The sequence below is a fragment of the Sciurus carolinensis genome, chromosome 4 (genome assembly GCF_902686445.1).
Source record: "Sciurus carolinensis chromosome 4, mSciCar1.2, whole genome shotgun sequence".
Classification (NCBI taxonomy): Eukaryota; Metazoa; Chordata; class Mammalia; order Rodentia; family Sciuridae; genus Sciurus; species Sciurus carolinensis.
This window is the reverse complement of record NC_062216.1, coordinates 156,318,316-156,345,705: the sequence shown is the minus strand read 5'-3', so window position 1 is coordinate 156,345,705 and position 27,390 is coordinate 156,318,316. Positions and strand designations below refer to the sequence as shown.

General features: G+C 34.2%; 1 protein-coding gene and 1 non-coding gene across 5 annotated transcripts in view; one reads left to right on the top strand and one right to left on the bottom strand.

Moving 5' to 3' along the window:
- The window catches only part of Scyl2 (SCY1 like pseudokinase 2), a 64,076-nt gene that overhangs the window by 23,102 nt on the left and 13,584 nt on the right, over positions 1 to 27,390 (bottom strand). For all 4 annotated transcript variants that reach the window (XM_047550704.1, XM_047550705.1, XM_047550706.1 and 1 more), the window contains exons 3-8: positions 19,531 to 19,688; positions 15,446 to 15,590; positions 2,982 to 3,131; positions 1,249 to 1,470; positions 708 to 824; positions 2 to 127 (exon numbers count right to left, since the gene is read on the bottom strand). In XM_047550704.1, coding sequence (XP_047406660.1) covers positions 2 to 127; positions 708 to 824; positions 1,249 to 1,470; positions 2,982 to 3,131; positions 15,446 to 15,590; positions 19,531 to 19,688 — 918 coding nt within the window. The remainder of the gene's footprint in view (position 1; positions 128 to 707; positions 825 to 1,248; positions 1,471 to 2,981; positions 3,132 to 15,445; positions 15,591 to 19,530; positions 19,689 to 27,390) is intronic.
- On the top strand, positions 12,643 to 12,748 carry LOC124984060 (U6 spliceosomal RNA). The gene has a single exon (XR_007108534.1). It is a non-coding gene; the product is annotated as a U6 spliceosomal RNA (small nuclear RNA).

Below are 27,390 nucleotides of genomic sequence, written 5' to 3'. Positions count from 1 at the left end.
CCTTGGGCAGTTTTGGTAGAACCTTTGGCAGTCCTTTGAAAAATTGTGATTTCTGAAGATTATCTCTTTGGAATAAGGTATCAAAATATTGAAGTGTTACTGCACCAACATCATCAAAGAAGGGAATCTAAATACATGGAAATAAATTATTTTGATAAATATTAAGTTGAAAGTACTTCTCATATCTGAAATTGTACATATGGTGAAAATACATTCAGAAACACAAGATGCTAAAGACCATTTAATTCTAATTGTAAAAATCAGAATAAGAAAGCAAATTATTTTTCAAGTTCAAATTTTCAGAATCAGTACCTTTGAATTGGCTGGGCAACAACTTTTTATATACATAAACCTCTAAAATATTGAAAGATTAAGCAAAACACCTTGAAGGCATAGACAGCACTAATTATTCATTAAAATCCATTCTGATATGAGTGAAACAGAAGATTGTATTTTTCCTGGGAATCCAAAATGTCTGCATACCTAATCACGAATGTTAGGACTCTATTTATTTAAAATCTTACTTTTCTATCACAGCAATTGTGTACATAAATTATTTAGCTGTTTTAAAAGAGATTAAATATTTAACATATTCAAAAATACAGATATTATCAGTGGACTAAATCTTACTTTAGAAAAACATAATCTATTTTAACTTTTTTTTTTCCTTTGCCCAGTCAATAATGCAGAAAACTGTGTGTACTCACCTTTGTCATTTGATCTGCATCTGGTCTTACAGTTGGAGTTACATTTAACAATAGTTTCACATGTTCACGAACTTCCTCAGGTATATTTGTAAGTGAACTAGATCCTAAACGACTCAACTATTCAAGAGTGATAACAGTAAATATGAGTATAAATATTCAAAAAACATGCATTTATATTAAGTCTATTTAAGAAAACTTTTAAAATTTTACTTAATATGTTTTTAGATTAAACAAATACTAACTTCACTGTTACAAAATTAAAACATTTATCTTTAATACCTGAAACTGTTTCCACTCCTAAAATAAAATGCCTAGTATTTTAGACGTATTTCAATATTCCCTATGGTAAATGCAATGATTAAAGCTGTAATAACAAACTTTAACCAGACTTCATTATTTATACAAATTGCTTTTATTAAACTGATTTTATGATAACATAAAATGAGGCACTCAACTCTTTTAAGAATTTTGGCTACACTTTTTGGAAAAAAAGAAACATTTAATTAATTATTAATGAAAGCAAGTATTAATAGACAAATACCTGATCCAACTGCCTACTAAAACTCTTATAAATATCTTGCTTGTTGACTTCAAATATGGGTTTCCCTTTGTTAAATACAGCATACATAACAGTTCCTAAAGAATACATATCGCTGGCTGTTTCACAGCTCACAGAAAGTATGTACTCAGGAGCCAAATATTCAGGATTTGGAAGACACAATGATGGTAAATTTGGGTCCCATTCTTTACAAGGAAACTTAGGCTGTAGTAAGACAAAAAAAGGATGACATCGATTAAATCTTTCAAATGAAAGGAAAGTATTATTGAACAACCTATCTTTAAATTTAAGTCATGTAAGTAAAAATGCCAATATCATCCTCAATTGTAAAATTCCCAGGTCCCCAAATATGGAAGTATATGGAACAAAATGAGAGATAAGAATTCTCAAAAACTCTTGTGATAATTGTGACTTCTCTTCTAGAAGACAAATTATCAATACAAAGTGCAATATGAACATGCAAAGGCTCATACTTTTTTGATACACAGGCTTTAAGTTTTATGGGCTTATATGGAAACTTGTTTGAAACCTTGTTCTTTCACTAACCAGCTATGTGATTTAGTTAATAGGTTCAAATGACCATAGTAAAAATTAAACAAATGTGTAAAAATCAGACCTAGCACAGTGTCTGACCCATAGTAGGTATACAACCAAGACCAATTCTTTCCAATTCCCTTAAAAATACTTGTTAAATTACATATCCTAGATGAAATTATAGACCCTTTAACAATTGCCTATATTACACACCTTAAATATAATAGAAGTCACATCACAAGAAGTCTTCTATGTCATAAGGAATCAACCAACAACAACAACAACAAAAAAGACTAATGTAAAACAGGGTTTAATCAAAGTGTGAATAGGTAGGTCTTCTAATCACAAAAATACAAGTGCTTTGGAAGTTGAAACACTAAGTTCAAATTCTGACTCTACCACTTACAAACCACCTAAACTCGGGCATGTTATTGCATCCTATGAGCTTAACTTACTCCTTTGTACTGTTTCTATACCTCTCTGAGTTGTTGTGATGATTAAATAAGTAAACATTTTATTTTAGATTACTAAAAAAAAAAATTAAAAAATAAAAATTTATAATATGCAAATGAAGCCAGACATAATAAAAATTAATGTAAATATATTTTAAAAATAGTGCAGATACAGGAAAAAATTATCCACAAGCTATTTGCTAACTGTTAAAATTATTTTGTTCTAACAGATAATTTTAACCCTATCAATAAATTTGTGAGGGAAATTTTATGAAATAAAGAAAATCATTTTAATTAAAAAAAATAAATAAGTAAACATATGAAAAGTGTTCAGAAAATGCTTCAATAAAGGATTTTGCTATCATCACTATGGCTGTCATTATGCTACATAAAGGAAATTCCACGATCCAATGAGATTATGTATGTTAATATATATGGCATTCTGAGTGGGAAATAAGCCTATTTAACCAAATAATTCTAAATTTATTTAACTCTGACATCCTTTTCTCAAGGAACATTAATGTCTAGAGAATTAATGAGTTGAAGCATATTTTTAGTTGCAAAGAACACTAGAAATTTTCTATAAAAATGTAAATTTAAATATACTATCGTACCACATAGCCTACATATACTCGTTAATCAAGGTTACACTAAATTCTCTAGTCCATTCCAGATACTATCACAAATTTCCATGGCTTTAGAAAACTCAAAGATTAAAACTTTCATTACCTCTTGTTCAGAAGGATTGGTCGAAGACACACAAAAATCAAAACCCATTATTTTCCAGGCTCCACTTTTATTCAAAATTATATTTTCTGGAGTAATATTTCCATGAACCATTTTTACACTGCTATGCAAAAATGACAATCCTTCAGAAACCTGAAAATGGAAAGAAAAAAAAAAAAAGCAATTTTCTATTAAATAAAACTATTTAAAACAATACATGTCATTAAAAAAATCACAATTATTAGCTGGGCATGGTGGTGTACACCCATAATCTCATCTACTTGGGAGACTGAGGAAATTTGAGGCAAGGGTGGGCAACTTAGTGAGGGGGTATCTCAAAATAAAATGTAAAAGGGATGGGGATATAGCCCAGAAGTTCCATCCAGGCCCTGAGTTCAAATCACAGTATAACGCACCTCCAAAAAAATCATAATTACTGCTGGTTCTCCAAGTAACAACAGTTCTTGATGACACCTAGCAAACAAGTCTCATTATAAATGCAAAAGTTTAGATATTCTCAGCTGGCAGGACAATCTAAACATTGGTGGAAAAAAAATCTAACTATAAAACCACAGTACAACTATCTATAAGTTTCTTTCTACATGCACATAAACAGAAGAAAAAAAAACCACCTTTTCAGAGCTGGGGATATAGCTCAGTTGGTAGAGTGCTTGCCTTGCAAGCACAAGGCCCTGGGTTCAATCCGCAGTACTACAACAACAACAAAAAAAAAAAAAAAAAAAAAACACCTTTTTCTGTTCAAATTTGTTCAGTTCCAGAGTTCAAAATGTGAGGGAATTTTTTATTGAGTTACAGATAGCAAAAAATTAAGATTTTTACATAATTTTCCTGAATAGTATTGTGCTGTTCTCAAACATTCAGATGACATTCACTCATTTATTCTCACATTGGGTTAATTTTTATATCTATACCTGACATTATCACAGAATTTGTTAAACAAAATGGAAGGCTAGTTTCTGTCTCCAGGAAGAAGCAGATTTTGGCAAGAAGTAGATTTTTACTTCAAAAATACCACTGTTCCTGGTTTTCCTCAAACTCCACTGGGCACTGCTTTTCAGTCCATTCTGCCGGTTCCTCCTTATTTTCTGAATCTCCTGGACACAATGTTTGGACCTCTGCAATTTGCCATCTACTCTCATTTTCTTGGTGTTCCCAAAGCTGTAATTATCACCTATGTGCTGACTGTTCTCAATGCTTCCAGCCTGGGCCTTTGTTCTAAAATTCATATTTGATTATCTGACTACTTTCCTGACTTCTCTCCCCTTGAATGTTATAAGCAACTGAATCTCTGAGGAATCCAAAACAAGTTTCTCTCAAGAATCTGAATTCTTTCCTCCTGTAGCCTTTCCTGTATTCATTAATAATCACTTCATTTTTCTGGTTGTTTAGGACAAAAAAAAAAAAAAAACTGAGTTATCCTATACTATTCTATTTTTCTTACATAGCAAAGCCTGTTACCTCCACTGACATAATATAATTAGAATAAAATCCAGTCTTACCACCGTCCCTGCTCTGGGCCATCATTATCTCTGACTGGAATTGCTCTCACAATCACCAACCTCATTTCTTTGCTTCTGCTCTTGCCCTTCTGTATACTTTAATTCTCAATATAGCTGCTAGAATCATCTGTTAAATATAACCCAGATCATGTCACTTTTCCTGCTTAAAACCTCTAAAGGCTTCCCCTTTCAGAGTAAAGTATTTATCAAACTTAAAAGACCTAGCCCCCCAGAGAGCTCTCTGATCCTACTACTGGTCTTGTTTATTCTTCTCTAGTGTTATACATATTTCACTATTCTTATTTTCTATGTGCAAATACTATATAAACATTTAGAAATTTTACACATTTGATCCTGACATCAAACTCTGTGTTGTAGGGATTATTTCTCATATGCTTTCCCTACCCCAAAATTCTATTCTTGTAGACTGACAGCTCTCAAATACATATCAGACCACGTCATTTGCCCTGCTTAAAATTTTTTATTATTTCCCATCACCAGTAAGACATGTTTCTAGCTTTCCAATTTCATTTTTCACCTCTCGTAAATATAACCTGCTACTTCTAATTCATAAATATTACTAAGTGAATAGTACAATAAGCAAATATTAGAGGTTTAATAGTATTTTTCAAATAAAAGACTATTCTTCAGTTACAACACATTTGAACCCATGAAGTTCATTTAAGATTTACATTTTCAGGTGGGTGAGGTGGAGCACACCTGTAACCCCAGTGACTCAGAAGGCTGAGGCAGGAAGATTGCAAGTTCAAGGCTGGTCTCACCAACTCAGCAAAATCCTCAGCAACTTAATGAGACCCTGTCTCAAAATAAAAAATAAAAGGTGGGGGCTCGGGGAGTGGGAATATAGCTCAGTAGCTGAGGACCCCTTATTTCAATCTCCAGTATTTTTTTTTAATTCACATTTTCAAAAATACATATTACCAAATATAAATTAGAAAATATACAAAGTTTTTCAAATCTGGAGAAATTTTCCTAATTTTATAAGGAAAAATTAATTCTTTCCATATTACACATTTCAGGCACAGATTTGGTAGATGTTTTTATTTAATAATCTCAGGAATCTTTATAACCACTTTATGATTGAGAAAAAAGATAGATGCTACTACAAAGCTATAGTAATCAACAAAGTGTGAGACTGGTATAAAAGTCAGACATACAAACCAATGGAACAGAATTAGGTTGACCAGAAATAAACCCTTGTATATGTGGTCAAATGATTTTTAGCAAGGGTACTAAAACCACTGAATGAGGAAAGGACAGAATTCAACAAATACTGTGAGGAAAACAGAAACATCCAACAAAAAATGAAGTTGGACCCTTACTTTACACCATAAATAAAAATTAAATCAGAACTGGGTAATGTAACTCAGTGGTAGCGTGCAATGGCTTAGAATGTACAAGGCCCTGGTTCAATCCCCAACACCAAAAACCAAAAACTCTAAATAAATGATCAAATACTTAATCTAGGCCAGACTGACTGAGCCCCGTCTCCAGGAGCCCTCAGCTCAACCGATTACTCCCTGCCTCTGGGACCCTCACATAGATTGACTGCTCCCTGCCACCAGGACCCCCAGACCAACTGACTGCGCCCTATCACCGGGACCCCAGACCAACTGCACCCAGCCTCCAAGATCCCGCAACCACACCAAACACACCCGAACTCCAGGACTCCTGCCTGACCAACCGCACCCCACCTCCAGGACCTCCAGATGACCACGTCCACACCCTAAGCTGCAGCTCCCCATTTGCCAACACATTTGGAAGCCAGAGCAGCCATCTTGGATAATCCTGGAAGCCGGAGCTCCAATCTTTAGGTGGGGCGAAACCCATCCTGAGATGTCTGCTGGACGCTTGAAGCTCAATGTCAGGTACCTCTCATGCATCAGGCTACCGAACACTGGGAGGTTCATTACTATATGACTGTTATACAGTAGATTTTCTTTTTTCTCCTTATTGAAAATTTTTAAGTTTTTATTTCTTTACTTTTCTTGCTCTCTTTTCCTTTTGTTTACCTGTTCCCTCAGTCTTTCTCCCTTTTTTGCATGCTAGCATCCAATTTCTTTTGATTACACTCTCATCCTTTCTATTATCTAGAACTTCTGTATATTCTACATCCCTCTGCATCCTCTTCATCCTCCATTAGAAACTGCAGACCTTATTGCAACTCTGTTTTACTGAAGGTAATATTTGAACTCATTCTGTTTATTATGACAATTTTATTACTGTCCTCATAGGGGCTATTTGGTCTAGGATTGCATAGTGTCTGAACTGGGCACTGCTCATATTGATCTCCCCTTAAAGAAAAGGTTTTGAGAACTTATAGGGCCACTATAAGCCTATAGAGGAAAATCTGCAATACCCCAGATCTGCACTGCTAGAGGGGAAGATACAGGAACAACATGAAAAAACAAGGGAAGAAAATGATCCAAACAAATATAGATTCTATATTAATAGAATCCAATAACAGTATGTTAGAAGAAATGTCAGAAAAGGACTTCAGATTGTACATGATTAAGATGATTCACGAAGCAAAGAATGAGATACAAGAGCAAATGCAGGCAATGAATGATAATACCAATAAGCTGACAGAGCAACTGCAGGAAGCAAAAGATCATTTCAACAAAGAAATAGAGATTCTCAAAAAAAAAAACAAACGGAAATCCTTGAAATGAAGGAAACAATAAACCAAATAAAAATCTCAATGGAAAGCATCACCAAAAGACTAGACCACTTGGAAGACAGAACCTCAGACAATGAAGACAAAATATTTAATCTTGAAAATAAAGTTGCCCAAACAGAGAAGATGGTAAGAAATCATGAAGAGAATCTCCAAGAACTATGGGACATCATGAAAAGACCAAATTTAAGAATTATTGGGATTGAGGAAGGCACAGAGATACAAACCAAAGGAATGAACAACCTATTCAATGAAATACTATCAGAAAATTTCCCAAACCTGAAGAATGAAATGGAAAATCAAATACAAAAGGCTTACAGAACACCAAATGCACAAAATCACAAAAGATCCACACCAAGGCACATTATAATGAAAATGCCTAACATTCAAAATAAAGATAGGATTTTGAAGGTCACGAGAGAAAAGCATCAGATTACATATAGGGGGAGACCAATACAGAGAGCAGCCAACTTCTCAACCCAGACTCTAAAAGCTAGAAGGGCCTGGAACAACATATTTCAAGCTCTGAAAGAACATGGTTGCCAACCAAGAATCCTATACCCAGCAAAACTAACCTTCAGATTTGAAGATGAAATAAAATCCTTCCATGATAAACAAAAGTTAAAAGAATTTACAAATAGAAAGCCTGTACTACAGAATGTTCTCAACAAAATATTCCATGAGGAGGAAATGAAAAATAACAAAGGAGGTCAGCAAAGGGAGGAACTATCTTAGAGAAAAACCACTCAAAGGAGAAATCAAGTCAAATTAAAAACCAAAAATAAGCCCAAATGACTGGGAATACAAATCATATCTCAATAATAACCCTGAACGTTAATGGCCTAAACTCATCAATCAAAAGACATAGACTGGCAGAATGAATTAAAAAGAAAGACCCAACAATATGCTGCCTGCAAGAGACTCATCTCATAGAAAAAGACATCCACAGACTAAACGTGAAAGGATGGGAAAAAACCTACCATGCACATGGACTCAGTAAAAAAGCAGGGTTTTCCATCCTTATATCACATAAAGTGGACTTCAAGCCAAAGTTAATCAGAAGGGATAAAGGACATTTCATACTGCTTAAGGGAACCATAAATCAGGAAGACATAACGATAATAAATATTTATGCCCCAAACAATGGTGCATCCCTGTACATCAAACAAATCCTTCTCAATTTCAGGAATCACATAGACCACAACACAATAATTCTGGGTGACTTTAACGCATCACTGTCATCCACTAGATAGATCTTCCAAACAAAACCAACAAAAGAAACCATAGAACTCAATAACACAATCGATAACCTAGACTTAATAGACATATATAGAATATTCCATCCATAAACGAGCAGATTCACTTTCTTCTCAGCAGCATATGGAACCTTCTCGAAAATAGACCATACGTTATGCCACAAAGCAGCCCTTAGGAAATGCAAAAAAATAGAGATACTGCCTTGTGTTCTATGAGATCATAATGGACTGAGAGTAGAAATCAATGACAAAAAAAAAACCCGAAATTACTCCAACACCTGGAGACTAAATAATATGCTATTGAATGAAACATGGAAAAGAGAAAACATCAGGGAGGAGATAAAAAAATTCTTTGAGGTCAATGAAAATGACGATACAACAATCTCTGGAACACTATGAAAGCGGTACTAAGAGGAAAATTCATTGCATGGAGTGCATTCCAGAAAAGAATGAAAAGTCAACAACTAAATGACCTAATATTACAGCTCAAAGCCCTAGAAAAAGAAGAACAGAATAACAACAAAAGTAGTAGAAGACAGGAAATAATTAAAATCAGAGCTGAAATCAATGAAATTGAAACGAAAGAAACTATTCAAAAAATTGACAAAACAAAAAGTTGGTTCTTTGAAAAAGTAAACAAAATAGACAAACCCTTAGCCACACTAACAAAGAGAAGGAGAAAGAAAACTCAAATTACTAAAATTCATGATGAAAAAGGAAATATCACGACAGACACCACTGAGATACATAACTTAATGAGAAGCTACTTTGGAAATCTGTATTCCAACAAAATAGAAACTAACGAAGACACTGACAAATTTCTAGAGACATATGCTCCTCCCAAACAAAACCAGGAGGACATATACAATTTAAACAGAACAATATCAAGCAATGAAATAGAAGAAGCCATTAAAAACCTACCATCCAAGAAAAGCCCAGGACCAGACGGATTCTCAGCTGAGTTCTACAAGACCTTCAAAGAAGAACTCATTCCAATACTTCTCAAAGTATTCCAGGAAATAGAAAAGGAGGGTACCCTACCAAACTCATTCTATGAAGCTAATATCACCCTCATACCCAAACCAGGAAAAGACACATAAAGGAAAGAGAATTTTAGACCAATATCCTTGAATGAATACAGATGCAAAGATCCTTAACAAAATATTGACAAACCGTATCCAAAAACATATTAAGAAAATCGTGCACCACGATCAAGTGGGGTTCATCCCTGGAATGCAAGGATGGTTTAACATCCGTAAATCAATAAATGTAATCCATCATGTCAATAGACTTAAGGATAAGAATCATATGGTTATATCAATTGATGCAGAAAAAGCGTTCGACAAAATACAACACCCCTTCATGCTCAAAATACTAGAAAAAATTGGGATAGTAGGAACATACCTGAACATTGTAAAGGCTATTTATGCTAAGCCCATGGCCAACATCATTCTTAATGGAGAAAAACTGAAACCATTCCTTTTAAAAACGGGAACAAGACAGGGATGTCCTCTTTCACCACTTCTATTCAACATTGTCCTCGAAACTCTAGCCAGAGCAATTAGGCAGACCAAAGAAATTAAAGGGATACGAATAGGAAAAGAGGAACTTAAGCTGTCACTATTTGCTGATAACATGATTCTATATTTAGAAGATTCAAAAAACTCCTCCAGAAAACTTCTAGACCTCATCAGTGAATTCAGCAAAATAGCAGGTTATAAAATCAACACGCATAAATCTAAAGCATTTTTTTTTTTGTTTTTTGTTTTTGTTTTGTTTTTTGGTTTTTTTTTTGTTTTTTTTTTTTTGCAGTGCTGGGGATTGAACCCAGTGCTTGCAATGCAAGCACTCTACCAACTGAGCTGTCTCCCCAGCCCCTAAAGCATTTTTATACACAAGCGACGAAACATCTGAAAAGGAAATGAGGAAAACAACTCCATTTGCAATAGCCTCAAAAAAAATAAAATACTTGGAAATCAATCTAACCAAAGAGGTAAAAGATCTCTACAATGAAAACTACAAAACATTGAAGAAAGAAATTGAGGAAGACCTTAGAAGATGGAAAGATCTCCCATGTTCTTGGATAGGAAGAATTAATATTGTCAAAATGGCCATACTACCAAAAGTGCTATACAGATTCAATGCAATTCCAATTAAAATCCCAATGATGTACCTTACAGAAATAGAGCAAGCAATCATGAAATTCATCTGGAAGAATAAGAAACCCAGAATAGCTAAAGCAATCCTTAGCAGGAAGAATGAAACAGGGGGTATACACCAGAACTTCAACTATACTACAAAGCAACAGTAACAAAAATGGCGTGGTATTGGCACCAAAATAGACAGGTAGATCAATGGTACAGAATAGAGGACACCGACACAAACCCAAATAAATACAATTTTCTCATAGTAGAAAAAGGGGCCAAAAATATGCAATGGAGAAAAGATAGTCTCTTCAACAAATGGTGCTGGGAAAACTGGAAATCCACATGCAACAGAATGAAACTAAACCCCTATCTCTCACCCTGCACAAAAATCAATTCACAATGGATCAAGGACCTTGAAATCAGACCAGAGACCCTGCATCTTATAGAAGAAAAAGTAGGCCCAAATCTTCATCTTGTTGGCTTAGGATCAGACTTCCTTAACAGGACTCCCATAGCACAAGAAATAAAAGCAAGAATCAATAACTGGGACAGATTCAAACTAAACAGCTTTCTCTCAGCAAAGGAAACTATCAGCAATGCGAAGAGAGAGCCTACAGAGTGGGAGAATATCTTTGCCACTCACACTTCAGATAGAGCACTAATTTCCAGAATATATAAAGAACTCAAAAAACTCTATACCAAGAATACAAATAACCCAATCAACAAATGGGCTAAGGATATGAACAGACACTTCACAGAAGAAGATCTACAAGCAATCAACAAACATATGAAAAAATGTTCACCATCTTTAGTAATAAGAGAAATGCAAATCAAAACTACACTAAAATTCCATCTCACCCCAATTAGAATGGCGATTATCAAGAACACAAGCAACAAAAGGTGTTGGAGAGGATGTGGGGAAAAGGTACATTCATACATTGCTGGTGGGGCTGCAAATTAGTGCAGTCACTCTGGAAAGCAGTGTGGAGATTCCTTAGAGAACTTGGAATGGAACCACCATTTGACCCAGCTATCCCACTCCTCGGCCTATACCCAAAGGACTTAAAATCAGCATACTACAGAGATACAGCCACATCAATGTTCATAGCTGCTCAATTCACAATAGCCAGATTGTGGAGCCAACCTAGATGTCCTTCAACTGATGAATGGATAAAGAAACTGTGAGATGTATATATATATATATATATATATATATATATATATATATATATATACACACACACACACACACACACACACACACACACACTGGAATATTACACAGCTATAAAGAATAATAAAATTATGGCATTTGCAGGCAAATGGATGAAATTGGAGAACATCATGCTAAGTGAGATAAGTCAATCTCAAAAAAGCAAAGGACAAATGATCTCGCTGATAAGCGGATGATGACACATAATGGGGGTGGGAGGTGGGCAAGAATGGAGGAAGGAGGGACTGTATAGAGGGAAAAGAGGGGTGTGGGGGAAGGAAAAAATAACAGAATGAATCAAACATCATTACCCTATGTAAATGTATGATTACACAAATGGTATGCTGTTACTCCATGTACAAACAGAAACAACATGTATCTCATTTGTTTACAATAAAAATAAATTAAAAAAAAATACTTAATCTAAGACCTAACACCATAAAACTCTTAAAACAAAAATGCAGGGGAAGCTTCATGACATTGGATTTGGCAATAATATATTGACTATGACACCAAAAGCAGAGGCAACAAAAGGAAAAGTATATAAAAGAGACTATATCAAATTTAAATTTTTCAATGCATCAAAGAACACAGAGTGAAAGGCAATCCACAGAATGGGAGAAAATTCTTGCAAATTACGTATCTGATATGAGATTAATGTCAAGAATATATGAGGAACTCTTATAACAGGATAACATACACACACACAAACCTGACTCAAAAATGGATAAAGGACTTATTGAATAGACACTTCTACAAAGATGTATGAATGGCCAATAAGCACATGAAAAGATGTTCCACTAGGAAATGGAAATCAAAACACAATGACAGTGCTTGCTTCAGCAGCACACATACTAAAATTGGAAAGATACAGAGAAGATTAGCATGGCCTCTGTGCAAAGGTACACACAAATTTGTGAAGCATTCCATATTAAACACATACATACACACACAATGAGATACCATCTTATATCCAGCAGGATGGCTAGCTACTATAAAGTAAAAAGAGAAAACACCAAATACTAGCAAGGACATGGAGAAATTAAAACCTTTATGCACTATTAGTGGAACTGTAAAATGGTGTAGGCTTTATGGAAAACAATAGGGTGGCTCCTCAGAAAATTAAATATAGAAACCCCATATGATTCATCAATTCTACTTCTGTGTACATATCCCAGAGAACTGAAAGCAGAATCTCAAAGGGAGATTTGACCAGGCATGATGACACACACCTATAATCCCAGCAACTCAGGAGGCTGAGGCAGGAGGATCAAAGTTCAAGGCCAGTCTCAGCAATTTAGCAAGACCCTGTCTCAAAGAAAAAATAAAATGAAGTGGGGGTGTAAAGTGTTCCTGGGGTTCAATCCCTAGTACCTACACACACACACACATCAGGAAAAAAAAAAGTTCAGAGATATTTGTTTGTGTGTGTGTGTGTGTGTGTGTGTATGTACATGTATGTGTGTGTTCATAGCAGATTATTCACAAAAGACAAACCATGGAAACAACTCAAGAGTCAGTGGATAGATGGATATACAACTGAATTTGTTATAATGTGATAAATGAATTCAACCTTGAAAAGGAAGGAAATTCTGATACATGCTATAACATGGGTAAACCCTGAAGACTTTAAGTGAAATAAACTAGTCACAAAGGACAAATACTATATGATTCCATTTATATAAAGCGTACATAGTAGTCAAATTTACAGACAGAAAGTATAACTGTAGTTGCCAGGAGCTGGGAGTAGGTGGGGGATAAGTTATTGTTTACCAGGTACAGTTTTGCAAGATAAAAATAGTTATGGAAATGTGGATGGTGGTCTTGGCTGTACAAAAAGTCAACAGATTTAATGGATGAAATGTACACTTAAAAATAACGAAGACAATTTTGACCACCATTCTTTAAAAAAAACAGTTAGGAGAATGACAAGATAAGCCACAAACTGGGAGAAAGTATTTGTTAATTATGTATCTGACAAAAGATTTGTGACTACAACATTTGAAGAAATCTTAAAAACTCATTAGTAAAAAAACAACCCATTCAAAAAACTGGGCAAATATCTGAACAGACATTCAAAGAAGATATCCATATGGCAAAGAAGCATATGAAAAGGTGGTAACATTATTCATTAGGGAAATACGAATTAAAACCACAAAGAGATACTAGTGCACACCTGTTAAAATGGCTAAAATTAAAAGGACAAAAACATACAGAGTTTTAACAAAGATAAAAAGAAAGAAACTCATATGCTATTTATGGGAATGAAAGACGATAATCACTTTGAAAAAGTTTGTCAGTTTCTTTAAAAAGTGAAACACACAAATACCATTTGATCTGATCATTCCACTCTCAGTTATTTATTCAATCAGAAGAAATGAAAGCAAATATGTCCATACAAAACTTGTACACAAATGTTCATGGCAGCTTCATTGGCATTAGCCAAAAACTAGAAACAACTCAAGTGACCATCAAGAGATAAATGGATAAACAAACTGGGTATATCCATACAATGGACTACTACTCAGCAATAAAAAAGCATCAACTATTGATATATACAACAATATGGGTAAACCTCAAAAAATTACATTGACTGAAAGAAGTCAGATTTAAACACACACACACATACACACAGACCCACCCACACACACACACACACACATACACACACACACGCACAAGATTCTACTTATCAAATTCTAGAAAATACAAACTGATCCACAGTGATAGAAAGCAAATCAGTGATTTCCTGGGACAAGATACAGAGAGACTACACAGAATAGGAGGGAAGAATTACAAGGAGTACAAGGAAGCTTTGGAGAGTGATGGGTATATATGCATTATTTTCATTTTGGTAAGGTTTTCATAGGAGTATATGTGTCAAATTTCCCATAAGTGCAGTTTATTGTATGCCAATTATGCCTTAATACAGTTGTTAAGCAATAAATAAAGCAGCCAGGCATGGTGGCACACACTTATAATCCCAGCTACTTTAGAGGCTGAGGCAGGAGGATCACAAGTTCAAAGCCAATGTGGGCAACTTAGCAAGAATCTGTCTCAAAAACAAACAAAAGGGCAGGGGAGTAGCTTAGTGGTAAAATGTCCCCTGGGTTCAATCCCCAGTCCCATAATCAATCAAATAAATGATCTCTGCCCCCCAGGATCTCAGAATCTGTTGCATAAATCTACTCTGTGGAGCTGAAGATATTATTCTGGTGAGAAAAGAAAGGAAAATCTTAAAAGTATATGAAAAGACCAACATCTCTTGATATCTACTAAATTTTTTTAGAGAAGTAATATTCTTATTCAATACTGTATTTCAATGTAATTTTTTATGAAATGAATTTACATGGATAAAATTTCAAAAAAGAATCAAAAGGAACTCACCCCATTTACCAATCAATAAGTTCCCCTCCTCAAAGGTTACCAATGTTATCAGTTTTATAAACTTAAAATATTATACAAGACTAACAATAAACTGCAGAAAAAAATGATAGAACACAGAAACCATTTTCAAATTACTAACAAGAACCAAAGATTTACACAAAATAGTTTACAATGTCTAATAAACTTGAAAAAAACAAAAACAATTTTAAAAGAAAAAACTGTTATATATTAAATAAAAGTACATACCTGAAGTAAACCATATTTAGTTTCTACATCATAAAGTTTATAATCCTTAATGTCTGGAGATATAGAGGAAGGCAGATTTTCCCAGTTACCAAGAACATTGGCTAAACTGGCAAAAACAGGTTCTGTACAAAATGCCAAGCAGTCCCTGTTTTAAAAAACAAAGAGTTAATACTACCATTTTTTATTCATTCTCAAAATCAAATATACATAAACTATTAAAGGTTCCATTAAACTATCAATAAGGTAGACTATTTCGGGTTTATAAATTTCAGCACAGTTATAACACATTTCAAACAAAATCAGGAGGCTTTATATATGAATTATCCTGGACAAATGAATCTTCTAAATTAAGTGTTGTGACAACTGATACATTTTTTTAAAACTTAAAGTCAGGAAATTGGGCTGGGGCTGGGGCTCAGTGGTAGAGCACCTGCAAAGCGTATGTGAGGCACTGGGTTTGATCCTCAGCACCACATATAAATAAAACAAAGGTCCAATGCCAACTAAAAAATATTTTTTAGAAAAGGTCAGGAAATAAAATATTATTTCAACTGTGCTTCTTCAAATGATTGCTATTCCTTATGTGAAACCAATAAACTTACTTAAAATACCAGTGTCTCATACCTATGATATCCTTATTTCTAAAGCTGCAATTTTCACAATGTGCTCAGGGAACCTGCAGACTTCCCAGATGCCTCAGGAGCAAGAGGAGTCAGGAAGAGAGACAGTGCACACCTCCAGGTCCCCCATTCTTACTTCAATCAAAGCAACTTTGCTTTTATCTACTTTATGTAGCATTTTTTTTAAGGTGTCACAGTTTTTAGTTTTTTTTAATTATTGTTTTTTGATGTATAAGATTTACAAATCCAGAAAACATTAGATGTTGACATTCAATACCCTTATAGAGTAATGATCAAACTGAGTAAGACCTCAAACTTTGAAGATAAATAAAGTTCCACCATTCCTATTCCCTACCTTGGTGAGACTGGACACCTTAACTCGCAGCTTCACTATGCCCATTTGTAAAATGATGGTAACAGATGCACCTTCAAGTGTTACTATGAAGATCAAATGAGATAATCATATAAAATACATAGCAAAGCATCTAGTATACATGCTCAATAAATGCTTATTATTGCTGTTAAAATTACCAACCACCTAAGCTCAAGCCTTAACATTTCAGGCCTTGGGCTTTGGGCTCTGGCAATGAAGAATTACAAGGTAGTGGAGCAATAGGGCTAAACCAAGCTTCTGTGCCAGCACAGTAATTGTTTAACGCTAAGTATGAACTCTGTTGTTTCACATGTCCACAATCCCTGAATAATTTTTTCTGCATTGAACCTATTTTTTAAACAAAAGCACATATACTCAATATGTATGAGATAGAGACAGATCTGCTTAGATTTTTGAAAGAGAAAAAGGATCATATTTCCTGCCTGTTCAGTCGTTATCAAGGATGCTATCTTGTTTTTATGCCTAGGACTCACTTCATTAACCCAGAGGACACCAGGCATTCTTCTGCCAAATTGTTCTGAAATTGCTCAAATACTTTCCTAGGACTCAATTATTTTATCAACTCTTATTTTTTGCTCTCTCTTGACCCCAAAATCATTCCTGGTCACATCAAGAATAAAGTTCCAAGGCCTTATAATCTTTCATGAATATTCATTTCCATTACCATTAATCACGGAGCAGAAATGCTATATGTCCTTAAGGACCATCTCCACAATCACAAATTACCATTTACTTTCACCACCTCCACCAAAACTTAGCTTCCCAATATCTTTGTACAACAAATTCAGATCTTCATTATACTTGATTCCTTTCTTCCCCCCAAAGTCCACAACAATAAACTATCACCTTAACTATCTTTTACTGGGCAAATTTTAATCCTGTAATGACCATGATAGGTTTCATTTGTACAAAATACACTTGAATCTTGTTCTCTTTGTTTTCAATATTCCTATTCCACGGTTCCCTTACTTACCTAGTAGCCACTTTCTACTTCTCAAAAAAGTACAGTTCATCTAACATGAAACTTCACCTGAGTATATTACTGATTCCTCAACCATCCTCCTTTGAGTTCCTCCAACAGGACTTGACACACGTCTTCTCCTGGGTTCTTTTGCATTTTCTAGTTACAAACTGCCATCTCATTGAAACTTGAATGTCACTAACCACCTCTTCTCAGTCCTTACTTTCTTTTCATAATGAGGTCTCCAGTGTTAGTCTTTTCTCCCCCTCCCTTGGCTTCTGTGACATGCTGCCAGGTTTTCTCCTGCCATATGACAATGATTTCTCCTTTTTCCTTCCCTGGCTCTTTTCCTTCCTACATTTCAAAGTTCATTCCTCAGTATACTGCTCTTTTTACTCATATTCTTGAAAAAAATCCATTTAACCCAGTTTCAATTACTGCCTCTGTTACTCCCATACACATCACCAACTCTGAACTTTCAGATGAATTATCCTTTCTGTAGGAGATTTCCTTTGGATAATTCCAATGCCATCTCAATATCATTAATTCATTTAACAACTAGAACCTAGTGTTCCTATTTCTATTAATGTGTCTATAAATTTTACAACCTCACAATTAAGATATCTTAAAGTAATCTATGAATTATCTCTTCCTGTTTGCCAATAAATTTCTAGTTCTATAATATTTAAATCACTAAAAAGGAGCACTGAGACAGAGAAAGTATAATACACTGGTTGTCTCAAGAAATTTAAAAAGTAATTATGAACTATAAGATGTAGATACAAGTAATAAGGATATTTTTACGATAACAGATATATGAGCAAATTTCTGGGCAAACATAGCATGGTACACTTAAAAAAACTGGGGGCTCAGGAATCATCACCGCCAGTTTTAAGGAATATCTCTGATCCTCATCCTATGTAACTGTGAGACTTAAATGAGTTAAATAAACAATGTAAACCATTTAGGATAGTTTTCACACGGTAAATTCTGTCTTTTTTTAGGTTGTGGTGGGGACAAAGGATCTCCTGCTTTTTTTTAAGGAGGGGGGCTGATTAGTGAAGATGAAAGTGAAGGATTTTTGAGAAACCCAATATGCCAAACTGACAAAAGCAAAATTACATTACCTGAAAGGAGATGGGAAGCTTGGAGCTCTGCCAGCTGTGTCCCCCATTTGCCTATTCTTCCCCTATCCTTAAATACTAGCGACCACAGAACACAAATAGCAAATCACCTGAGTAAGGATCCTATTAAAAAGGGAAGGCAGTCTGCTAAGAAGGAACAAATAAAATACATTTGGAGCTATGAATAATGTGGAAAAGGTTTATAAAGCTAGGGAAGCCAAAGGAGTATTAAAAGCACCACAGGCTTGAGGGTTCAGTCAAGATCACATAAATTTCATTTTCTGGCCAGCAATATTTCCCAAGATCATCTTCAAGAAAAAATAGATGGTAAAGTAACTGGGGGCTATGGGACTGACATGCTGGGCGTAACATAAGATGGAATGCCTGGAATCCCACTTGCCACATACACACAACTGGTCCCCAAATACTGCCTTAACATAAAGGAGACAATAGCCAGGCACAGTAGCGCATGCCTATAATCCAAGCGGTTCAGGGGGCTGAGGTGGGAGGATCTCGCGTTCTAAGCCAATCTCAGGGAGGTACTTAGCAACTCGGCAAGACACTGTTTCTAATAAAATATTAAAAATGGGCTGGGAATGTGTCTCAGTGGTTGAGCACTGCTGGGTTCAATCCCTAGTACTAAAAAAAAGGGGGGGGCAGAGACAAGAAATTCTAGTGAATTAGCAAGGACAGTCACTTTCAGGCAGTAAATGAACTCCATACTTCTACATCTTCCATTCTGACTACTGTAGTGCTGAGCATAGAGTAGGCACTTAAATATAGACTCAAAGCAAATGTGAAGAAAGTCTTTATCAATATTCCAAAAAAGAAACATACATGCACAATGCAAACAAATTTTAGGAAACTAATACATAAGAATGACAGTTTATAACAATTTTTCACTGATAATATTTGAAACAGACTTCAAATATAGTTATTTTTAACTTTTTTCACAAATCTCCTTATAAGTTTTTATAAAAATTTACCTGGATTCTTCTAAAGGATGTTGGACAGTAAGAAGACGAGGGTGCCGTAGCCGTGTTAACTGTTGGACTCCTCGTTTTAGAGAATCGATGATCTGATCCTTTTCAAATTTCTGATATTTGTCAATCAGCTTTTTATCAAAGACAAAAACAGCCACTTCCTAATAAAAGAATTGTCACTTTAATCAAGAACTACATAAAAGTAATAAAGTTATATTTGAGTGTCAGTAATCTAAAAATAGAAGTAAAAACTAATGCCATGAAAATTTTAGCACCATTGTAATACTTTTCTGATCAAATTGTTGATCTCCTCATGATTAATAAATCTAAATAATTTTAAAGGTATGACACCCAGAGTTCTCATCTAAAGAGAACAAAAGAAATGTTTTATCTAAGATTTCACGGAAAAAAAATGAAGAGCCAAGACTCAAACCCAGATAGTCTAATGCTAGAACCAATATACCATTCTGTCTCTTCAGAAATAGCAAAGACAAATATGGAACACTCAAGTAATAACATGGTACATGCTTCCAGGAAGAAAGCACTGAAGTTGACTGGCAGCTTTAAATAACATATACAGATTGAGTGTCCCTTATCTGAAATGTTTGGGAACAGAGGTGTTTCAGATTCCACTTACGTTTCATACATACCTTACTCAGATAGACTTAAGTAACTTTAAACAATATTTTTAGTGCATTTGCATTTTGACTACCACATGAGGTCAGGTGTGGTATTTTCCACATACAGCATCATGTTGGCACTCAAAAGGTTTTAGATGTTGGAGCATTTCAGATTTCAGATTTTTTGGATTAGGAACCTATATAAACAGATCAACTTAGCTCTTTTGATCATTAAGAGACACAAGAGAAGAAAGTAAGAGTTTTATGTAATATTAATTTGAACTAAAAAAAAATAACCTAGAAGTTCAATTGCTATCGCACCAATCATGCGCAAAATTTTATTTTAGTAAGTGTTCTGCTATAACACATTTTATAAATGCATCTAATTTAAATGTGTTTATTTTTTCAAGATGTTTTAAGTCTTAAAAAAAAAATCACATGAAATGGTTCTTGAGCTTAGTTTTACCACTCTTAAAAGAACATAAAGAAAAATAAAGAACATAAAATTCTTTCAGAGACTCAAGAGACTCATTTATTATTTAAGGTGAAAGATGACAGATTCCTACATAAGTCAGAACAGGATACCAACTATCTTGAAAATACTTTTCTCTCTATTTGTATCAGTTGAAATCAATCAATTTCCACAAAATTGTGTTACTGACTCTTCAGACCTCATACTAACTTCCTAAAACTCTTAGCCTGTATTTCAAAACCTTTCATCAGAATATATGATAATCAATTTCCAACTTATATTTTTCGTTTATTATTTTGTTATCAGATTGAGCATTTCTAATCTGAAAATAGATCAAAATGCTCCAAAACTGAAGCTTAGATGCTCAAAAAGATTCAAGTTTCAGATTTTTGGTTATGAATACTCAGTGTAAACATTTCTGATACCAAGCACTTCAGATAAGGGATAATCAACCTGTCCTATGCACTCTGCTAACCATACCACTTCCATAAAAGCCCTGCCTATCTCTATTATAAGCTTTCTGAAGCAAGCAACAATGTTTTACTGGTGGGGATGGGGTGTGGCTGACTAGTGGAGGGCTTGAAGAGTGAGGCCTGGGTTGGATCCCCAGCATGGCAAAACCAAACAAAACACGAAGCAATGTTTTACTGGTCCCCATAACCAGTACTTAGATCTTGCTAGAAGACTCTCCAATGTTTATTGCTGGACTTGTAGTCAATAATGGTAAGTAATAAACAGAAGCATTTTATTATCTCAAATTAAAATCTTTTTCATCTTTTTATTATAATTTCAAATATACAGAAGAAACAATGACATTCTCAACTATCCAGTACAGAGTAGACAATGATTAACTTTAGTTTAAATGACTCTTTTTACACAAAAATTGATTAGAACAAAATACATGCAATATTTGGTATTCTGTTGGTTATTCACTGCATATCGTTTAAAACAAACTGAAAGTCACCCACTAAAAAGTATTGTTTTCCAACAGCCCACTTTAAAAAAAAAGAATATGAAATTCTTCTAAAAACTAATATTTGTCACAAATGAGGATTTCCATTTGAAATAGACCTAATTTAATTATTTTTAAAAAGCTACTTTCCTTACTATAAAGGTGAACTTTGAAAACAAGATTATTCAAGAAATAAAAATACATTATGTGATAAAAAGTAATGCATTTGGAATTCCCTAACAGCGATCATGCCCTCCCTTAACCTATCTCTTATGAGCCAACAGAGACATTTTCCAAAACACAGATGTTTCCTGTGATTTCTATTTTCTGGACCCTTTGTGACTGTGCAATAGTGACTGCCAAGCATCACACTCTTCATCTATCATCTGACTTTGAGATAATACTCCTTCAAAACAATGAAATAAAAATTAAATTTTAAGTTAAAGTAAGTTAAAAATAACTTGAGTTTTATAGAAGACTGAAAGGTAGCAACACATACCCCTTAAAATTACTTGACTAATACATCAAGCTTTGCATAATGGTTTCCTTTATTTTAAAATACAAAGTATAATTTGTTTACTTTTATAATTTAGTTACACAGAATATTTGTGAGCTTCACCCACAAATACTGACAATTAAATAACAAATGTATACTTTTTTTTTTACAGACTGCATTTTTGATTCACTATACACAAATGGGATACAACTTTTCATTTCCATGGTTGTGCACAATACAGATTCACATCATTTGTGTAATCTTATATGTACATAGGGTAATGATGACAAATGTATACTTTTTAATACTGAAGGAACCAAGTCCAACTCTACATTTAGTAGGCGAAATAAAATATGAACAATGAAATGTTTATTTTGTTTAAAATTTTAAAATCCAACCAATCTTCATTATTCTCACAGTAAAAAACAAGTCATTTAACTGGAGATGTTATGAAGCTCATGAAGCACTTAGGAGGAAAATATATACCAGGCCAATGTATATGACCCTGAAGCCAAAATAACACCGTAGTTGCCCTAGCACTGCATATAAGTAAATAAAGGTGCACTGACAACTAAAAAATTTTTTTTAATTTTTTTAATATTTAAAAAAAGAACAAAGAAAAAACACTTGGTATAAAATGGTTGAGGCATTTTCAAAATGTAAAATTATTTTTCTACATGAAAGGAAGTAAAATTAAGTATGGGTAAGATGGAAATTATAATTTTGTGCTGCTTTTATTACAAATTATTTAAACAAACTATCAGTCTCAGTAGTCATATTCCCATCTAACAGCTAAGTTTCCAACAACAGTATTCCAATTTTTTTGTATTCCAATTTTTAAATAATTTTATGTGTGTTATACATACATATGTATGTGTGCACATAGTGTACATAATATACAATATGTTAAACAATCCTCAATTATTATAGTTTGGCCAAAAAAAAATCCATATTTTAGATTAATTTATTCATTGGTGCGTTAATTTATTTATTGGTACAGTAGGATTCATTGTGACATATTCACAAATTACATAATAATATTTGGTCAAATTCATCTCCAGGGCCTCCTCTTTCCCTCTCCTTCCTACCACCCTGGACCCTCTTCGTCTACTCCACTGGTCTCCCTTCTAATTTCATGCGACACTTCCCCGCCCTTTTCCTTTTCTCCTTTTGTCTCTATAGCTTCCATAAGAAAGAAAACATCAGACTCTTGACTTTTTAAGTGTGGCTTATTTCACTCAGCATGATGCTCCAAAGTTCTTTCCATTTTCCTGCAAATGACACACTTTCACTTTTCTTAATGGCTGAATAAAACTCCATTGCATATATATGCCACATTTTCTTTATCCATTCATCTGTTGATGGACTTCTAGGCTAGTTTCAAAACTTGTATCGCTACAGTATGCTGACTTTTAAAAAATTCCATTTTTTTTGCAAGGCTCATGGTACACACCTGTAATCCCAAAGCTTCTGAAAGCTGAGACAGGAGGATCGTGAGTTCAAAGTCAGACTCAGCAAAATCGAGGCACTAAAGCAACTCATTGAGACCTTGTCTCTAAATAAAATACAAAATAGGGCTGAGGATGTGGCTCAGTGGTCGTGTGACCCTGAGTACAATTGCTGGAACCCCCCTCCAAAAAATTCATTTTTAATGATTTGTTTAAATAAAGTATAATTTAAAAATTACAAAAGCCAATAAGAACTCCAATCAAGGACATGGGTTTCAGAGATACCTCTCAAATATTAAAAAAAAAAGAATATGTTTGAAAAGTGTACCTATGTTCAGATAATCATTTTAAGCCTAAATATGAAGTTCTATAGAAAAACTAAGTCACTTACAAAGCCATAAAAGATATACAATGGTATAAACGCTATACACACAATTACCTATCAGACTTTTTTTTTTCTTCTTTGCCATTGGGAATTGAACTCAGCAGCACTGTGGCAGCACTGAGTCTCCTTCCCAGTCCTTTTTATTTTAAATTTTGAAAGAGTCTCACTAAGTTGCTTAGGACCTCGCTCACTTATGATACTCCTGCCTCAGCCTCCCAAGTCACTGAGATTACCAGTCTGTGCCCACCACACCCAGGTCTCTATCAGCTACCTTTAAAACGGCTCCGGAAACATGCAAATGGGCAGTATTTCCCTGAATTTTCAAAAATTAACTAGATCTTCTACTCAGAATGTCTGAAATTAAAAAGATTAACTGTAATAAGCTTGGCAGGGACACAGAGAAACTGTTAACTGCTGGCAGAGGTGTGCACTGGTACAACCACTCTGGAAAACTGTTTGACACTGAACATAGTAAAATAGAGCAGTTCCACATCCAGGTTATGTGTCATATATGCTAATGGTACATACAAGAAAGTTCATAGCAATACTCTATATATTAAAGAAAATAAATACATTCAACATATTTCTTATGAACACAATGCTAAGGGAAAGAGCCAAACACAACAGTATATACCATATAATTCATTTAAATAAAGTTCAAAAACAGGCAAAATCATATTAAGGTGTTAAAGGACACAACAGTGGTTACCCTTAGAGAGGAGGGTGAGGATATAACTAGGAGAGGACAAGAACATTAATAATATTTTCTTTCTTTTTTGTTTTCTTTTCGTGATACCGGGGATTAAACCCAAACCTTGTGGCATACTAGGCAAGTTATCTACCACAAAGGTACATTCTCAGATCCATGTTTTAGTTCTTAATGTGGATGTTAGTAACAAGAATGTGTTCACTGTGAACACTCATCAAGCCATACACTCATGATTTGCATACTACTTTATGTTGTACATTAAATTCTTAAAAATAAGCTTATATTTCAAAAAGTACATAGATCTCAGAGTCCAGAAAGAATACAAGGGACTAAGAATTGCTTTTAACTGAATGCTCAAACAGAAAAGCAACTCCACAAGTACATTAATGGCTCATATCATTAGTATGTAAGCCTAAATAATAGCACTAAATGACAATCAGATATAATTAAAGATCAACTGACCATACTGATAGAAACTACTATTTCAACATGTTCATAAACTTCATATTTGGTTAAATTTATCCAAATAGTAACTTTTAAAATTTTAAATGGCTTTTTATATAAAATTGGCTTAAGAACTCAATTTAATTGTTGCAAAAACCAATTATACACGGACGATTCTCAGCAAGTCTTTATTTTACTCTCATAAATTATTTACTACAAGGAATTTCTTGAACGATGTCCTTTAAAAACAGTAAATATCAGCAGAACAATTTCTGTAGATTTTTTTCCTGGGAATGTAAAGCCAGAATACTAACAGAGATGTGTCCAATTAGGTACAATGAAATTACCAAGTTCACAAGTAAATTGTTATTTACTAATTTTTTACATTGATGCATCCCAGATTTCATAAATATTTGCTTTCTTTTATTTATTCTATAGGTGCTATAATTATTATTCTTCCCAGAGTAGTAATTCAAACATCTAGATTAAAAAGTCAAAAACTGTACATGATCTTAAAATTATAATTCACCATATACTTATGTAAACTTGAAATAACCCAAAAACAACCAGCTAAACTTTCAAAGGGAATGCAAGCCTTAAATATACTTTTTTCTTTTTTTATTTTTACAGACTACATTTTGATTCATTGTACACAAATGGGGTACAATTTTTCATTTCTATGGTTGTATACAATGTAGATTCATACCACTCATGTAATCATATATGTACATAGGGTAATGATGTCTGTCTCAGTCCACTAACTTAAATATACTTTTATAGGGATTCTTTTAACTCAGAACTATTGTTGGGTGGTGGAGGGAGACAACATTATAATAATCTCCTCAAAAATCATGTAAAAAAGTGAAGGGTGTTTGCTCAGGAAGAAAATATGAAGTGAACTTTAAATACAATGACTTGAACATCATGGTATTTACTGTCAAGCAGCAACAGAAAACATCCTCATGTCTATTGAAACAGTATGAGACCCCCTCCAACTCAAAGTCCCCAACACAGTTAGGAGCAGTTGAAAGGAGACTAGGACAACGAAGGAATTTAATTTAATTTAAATAGATGTGTCTAGTGCCTGTCATACTGGACAGCACAGCTCTGGATCACCTACTTTATGTGATCTCTTTTAATAAAAATGAAGCATTGAAAAAGAATTAATATTTTCAATTAAGGAAGAAGTTAAAACGAAGCTTTAATGTCAATGTGTTTATAGAGACTTAGCTCTTCACTAAAGAATTAATCAGTAGCAAATATAGGATACTCAGTTCTGACAAAGAAAGAAAATTCAAAATCATATCTACCAAAGTACTGATGTATTTCAAAACTACCTCTTCTCCCAAAAGCAGTAAATGGGTGGGGAAAATGGCCGGGTAAGGTGGCGCACACCTGTAATCACAGAGGCTCTGAAGGCTGAGGCAGGACAATCGAGAGTTCAAAGCCAGCCTCAGCAAAAGCGATGCACTAAACAACTCAGTGCGACCTGTCTCTAAATAAAATACAAAACAGGGCTGGGGTTGTGGCTCAGTGGTTGTGTGCCCCTGAGTTCAATCCCCAGTACTCAAAAATTAAGATTAAAATTAAAATTATGGGGAAAATAAAAGATTAAAGTTTTCAAAGAAAATCCAGTTTAGGCAGTAAGCTGTTGATAATAGGGCTCTATCATTTGTGCCTACTTATCCTGTTCTATAAGCAGCAACAGAGGCTCTAAATGAAATTACCACGTTCACAAGGAAATTGTTATTTACTAATTCTTTATCTTGCTTCATCCCAGGTTTCATAAATATTTACTTTATTTCATCTGGTTTGTAGGTGCTGTAATTACTACTCTTATCAGGGGATTTTTGCATAAAAGTTATAATATCAACACAAATACCTAGCACCCTTTTGTTCAAGTACAGAGATGCTATTTTATTACCACATCCTTAATGAAAATGGTGTTCATTTTCTCCTTATATATATATAGTCATATACTATATAACATTTTGGTGGTCCCATAAGATTATATACCCCAATGACATCATAATTCTAGCACACCAACAAAATCAATGAATGACACATTTCTCAGGGAACATATCCCTGTCATTAAATGACACATGGCTGTAAAAGACTGTAAAAGCAATTTGTGTTAATGTTGCAGGAGACTGGCCATTTACATAACTTTGTAAATGCTTTTTTAACTAGTGAGTACTTTTTAAGAAACCATTGGGGCTGGGGAGATAGCTCAGTCGGTAGAGTGCTTTCCTTATAAGCACAAGGCCCTGGGTTCAATCCCCAGCACCCAAAAAAAAAAAAAAAAAAAAAGAAACCACTTGCTTTGTAGATGGGTTG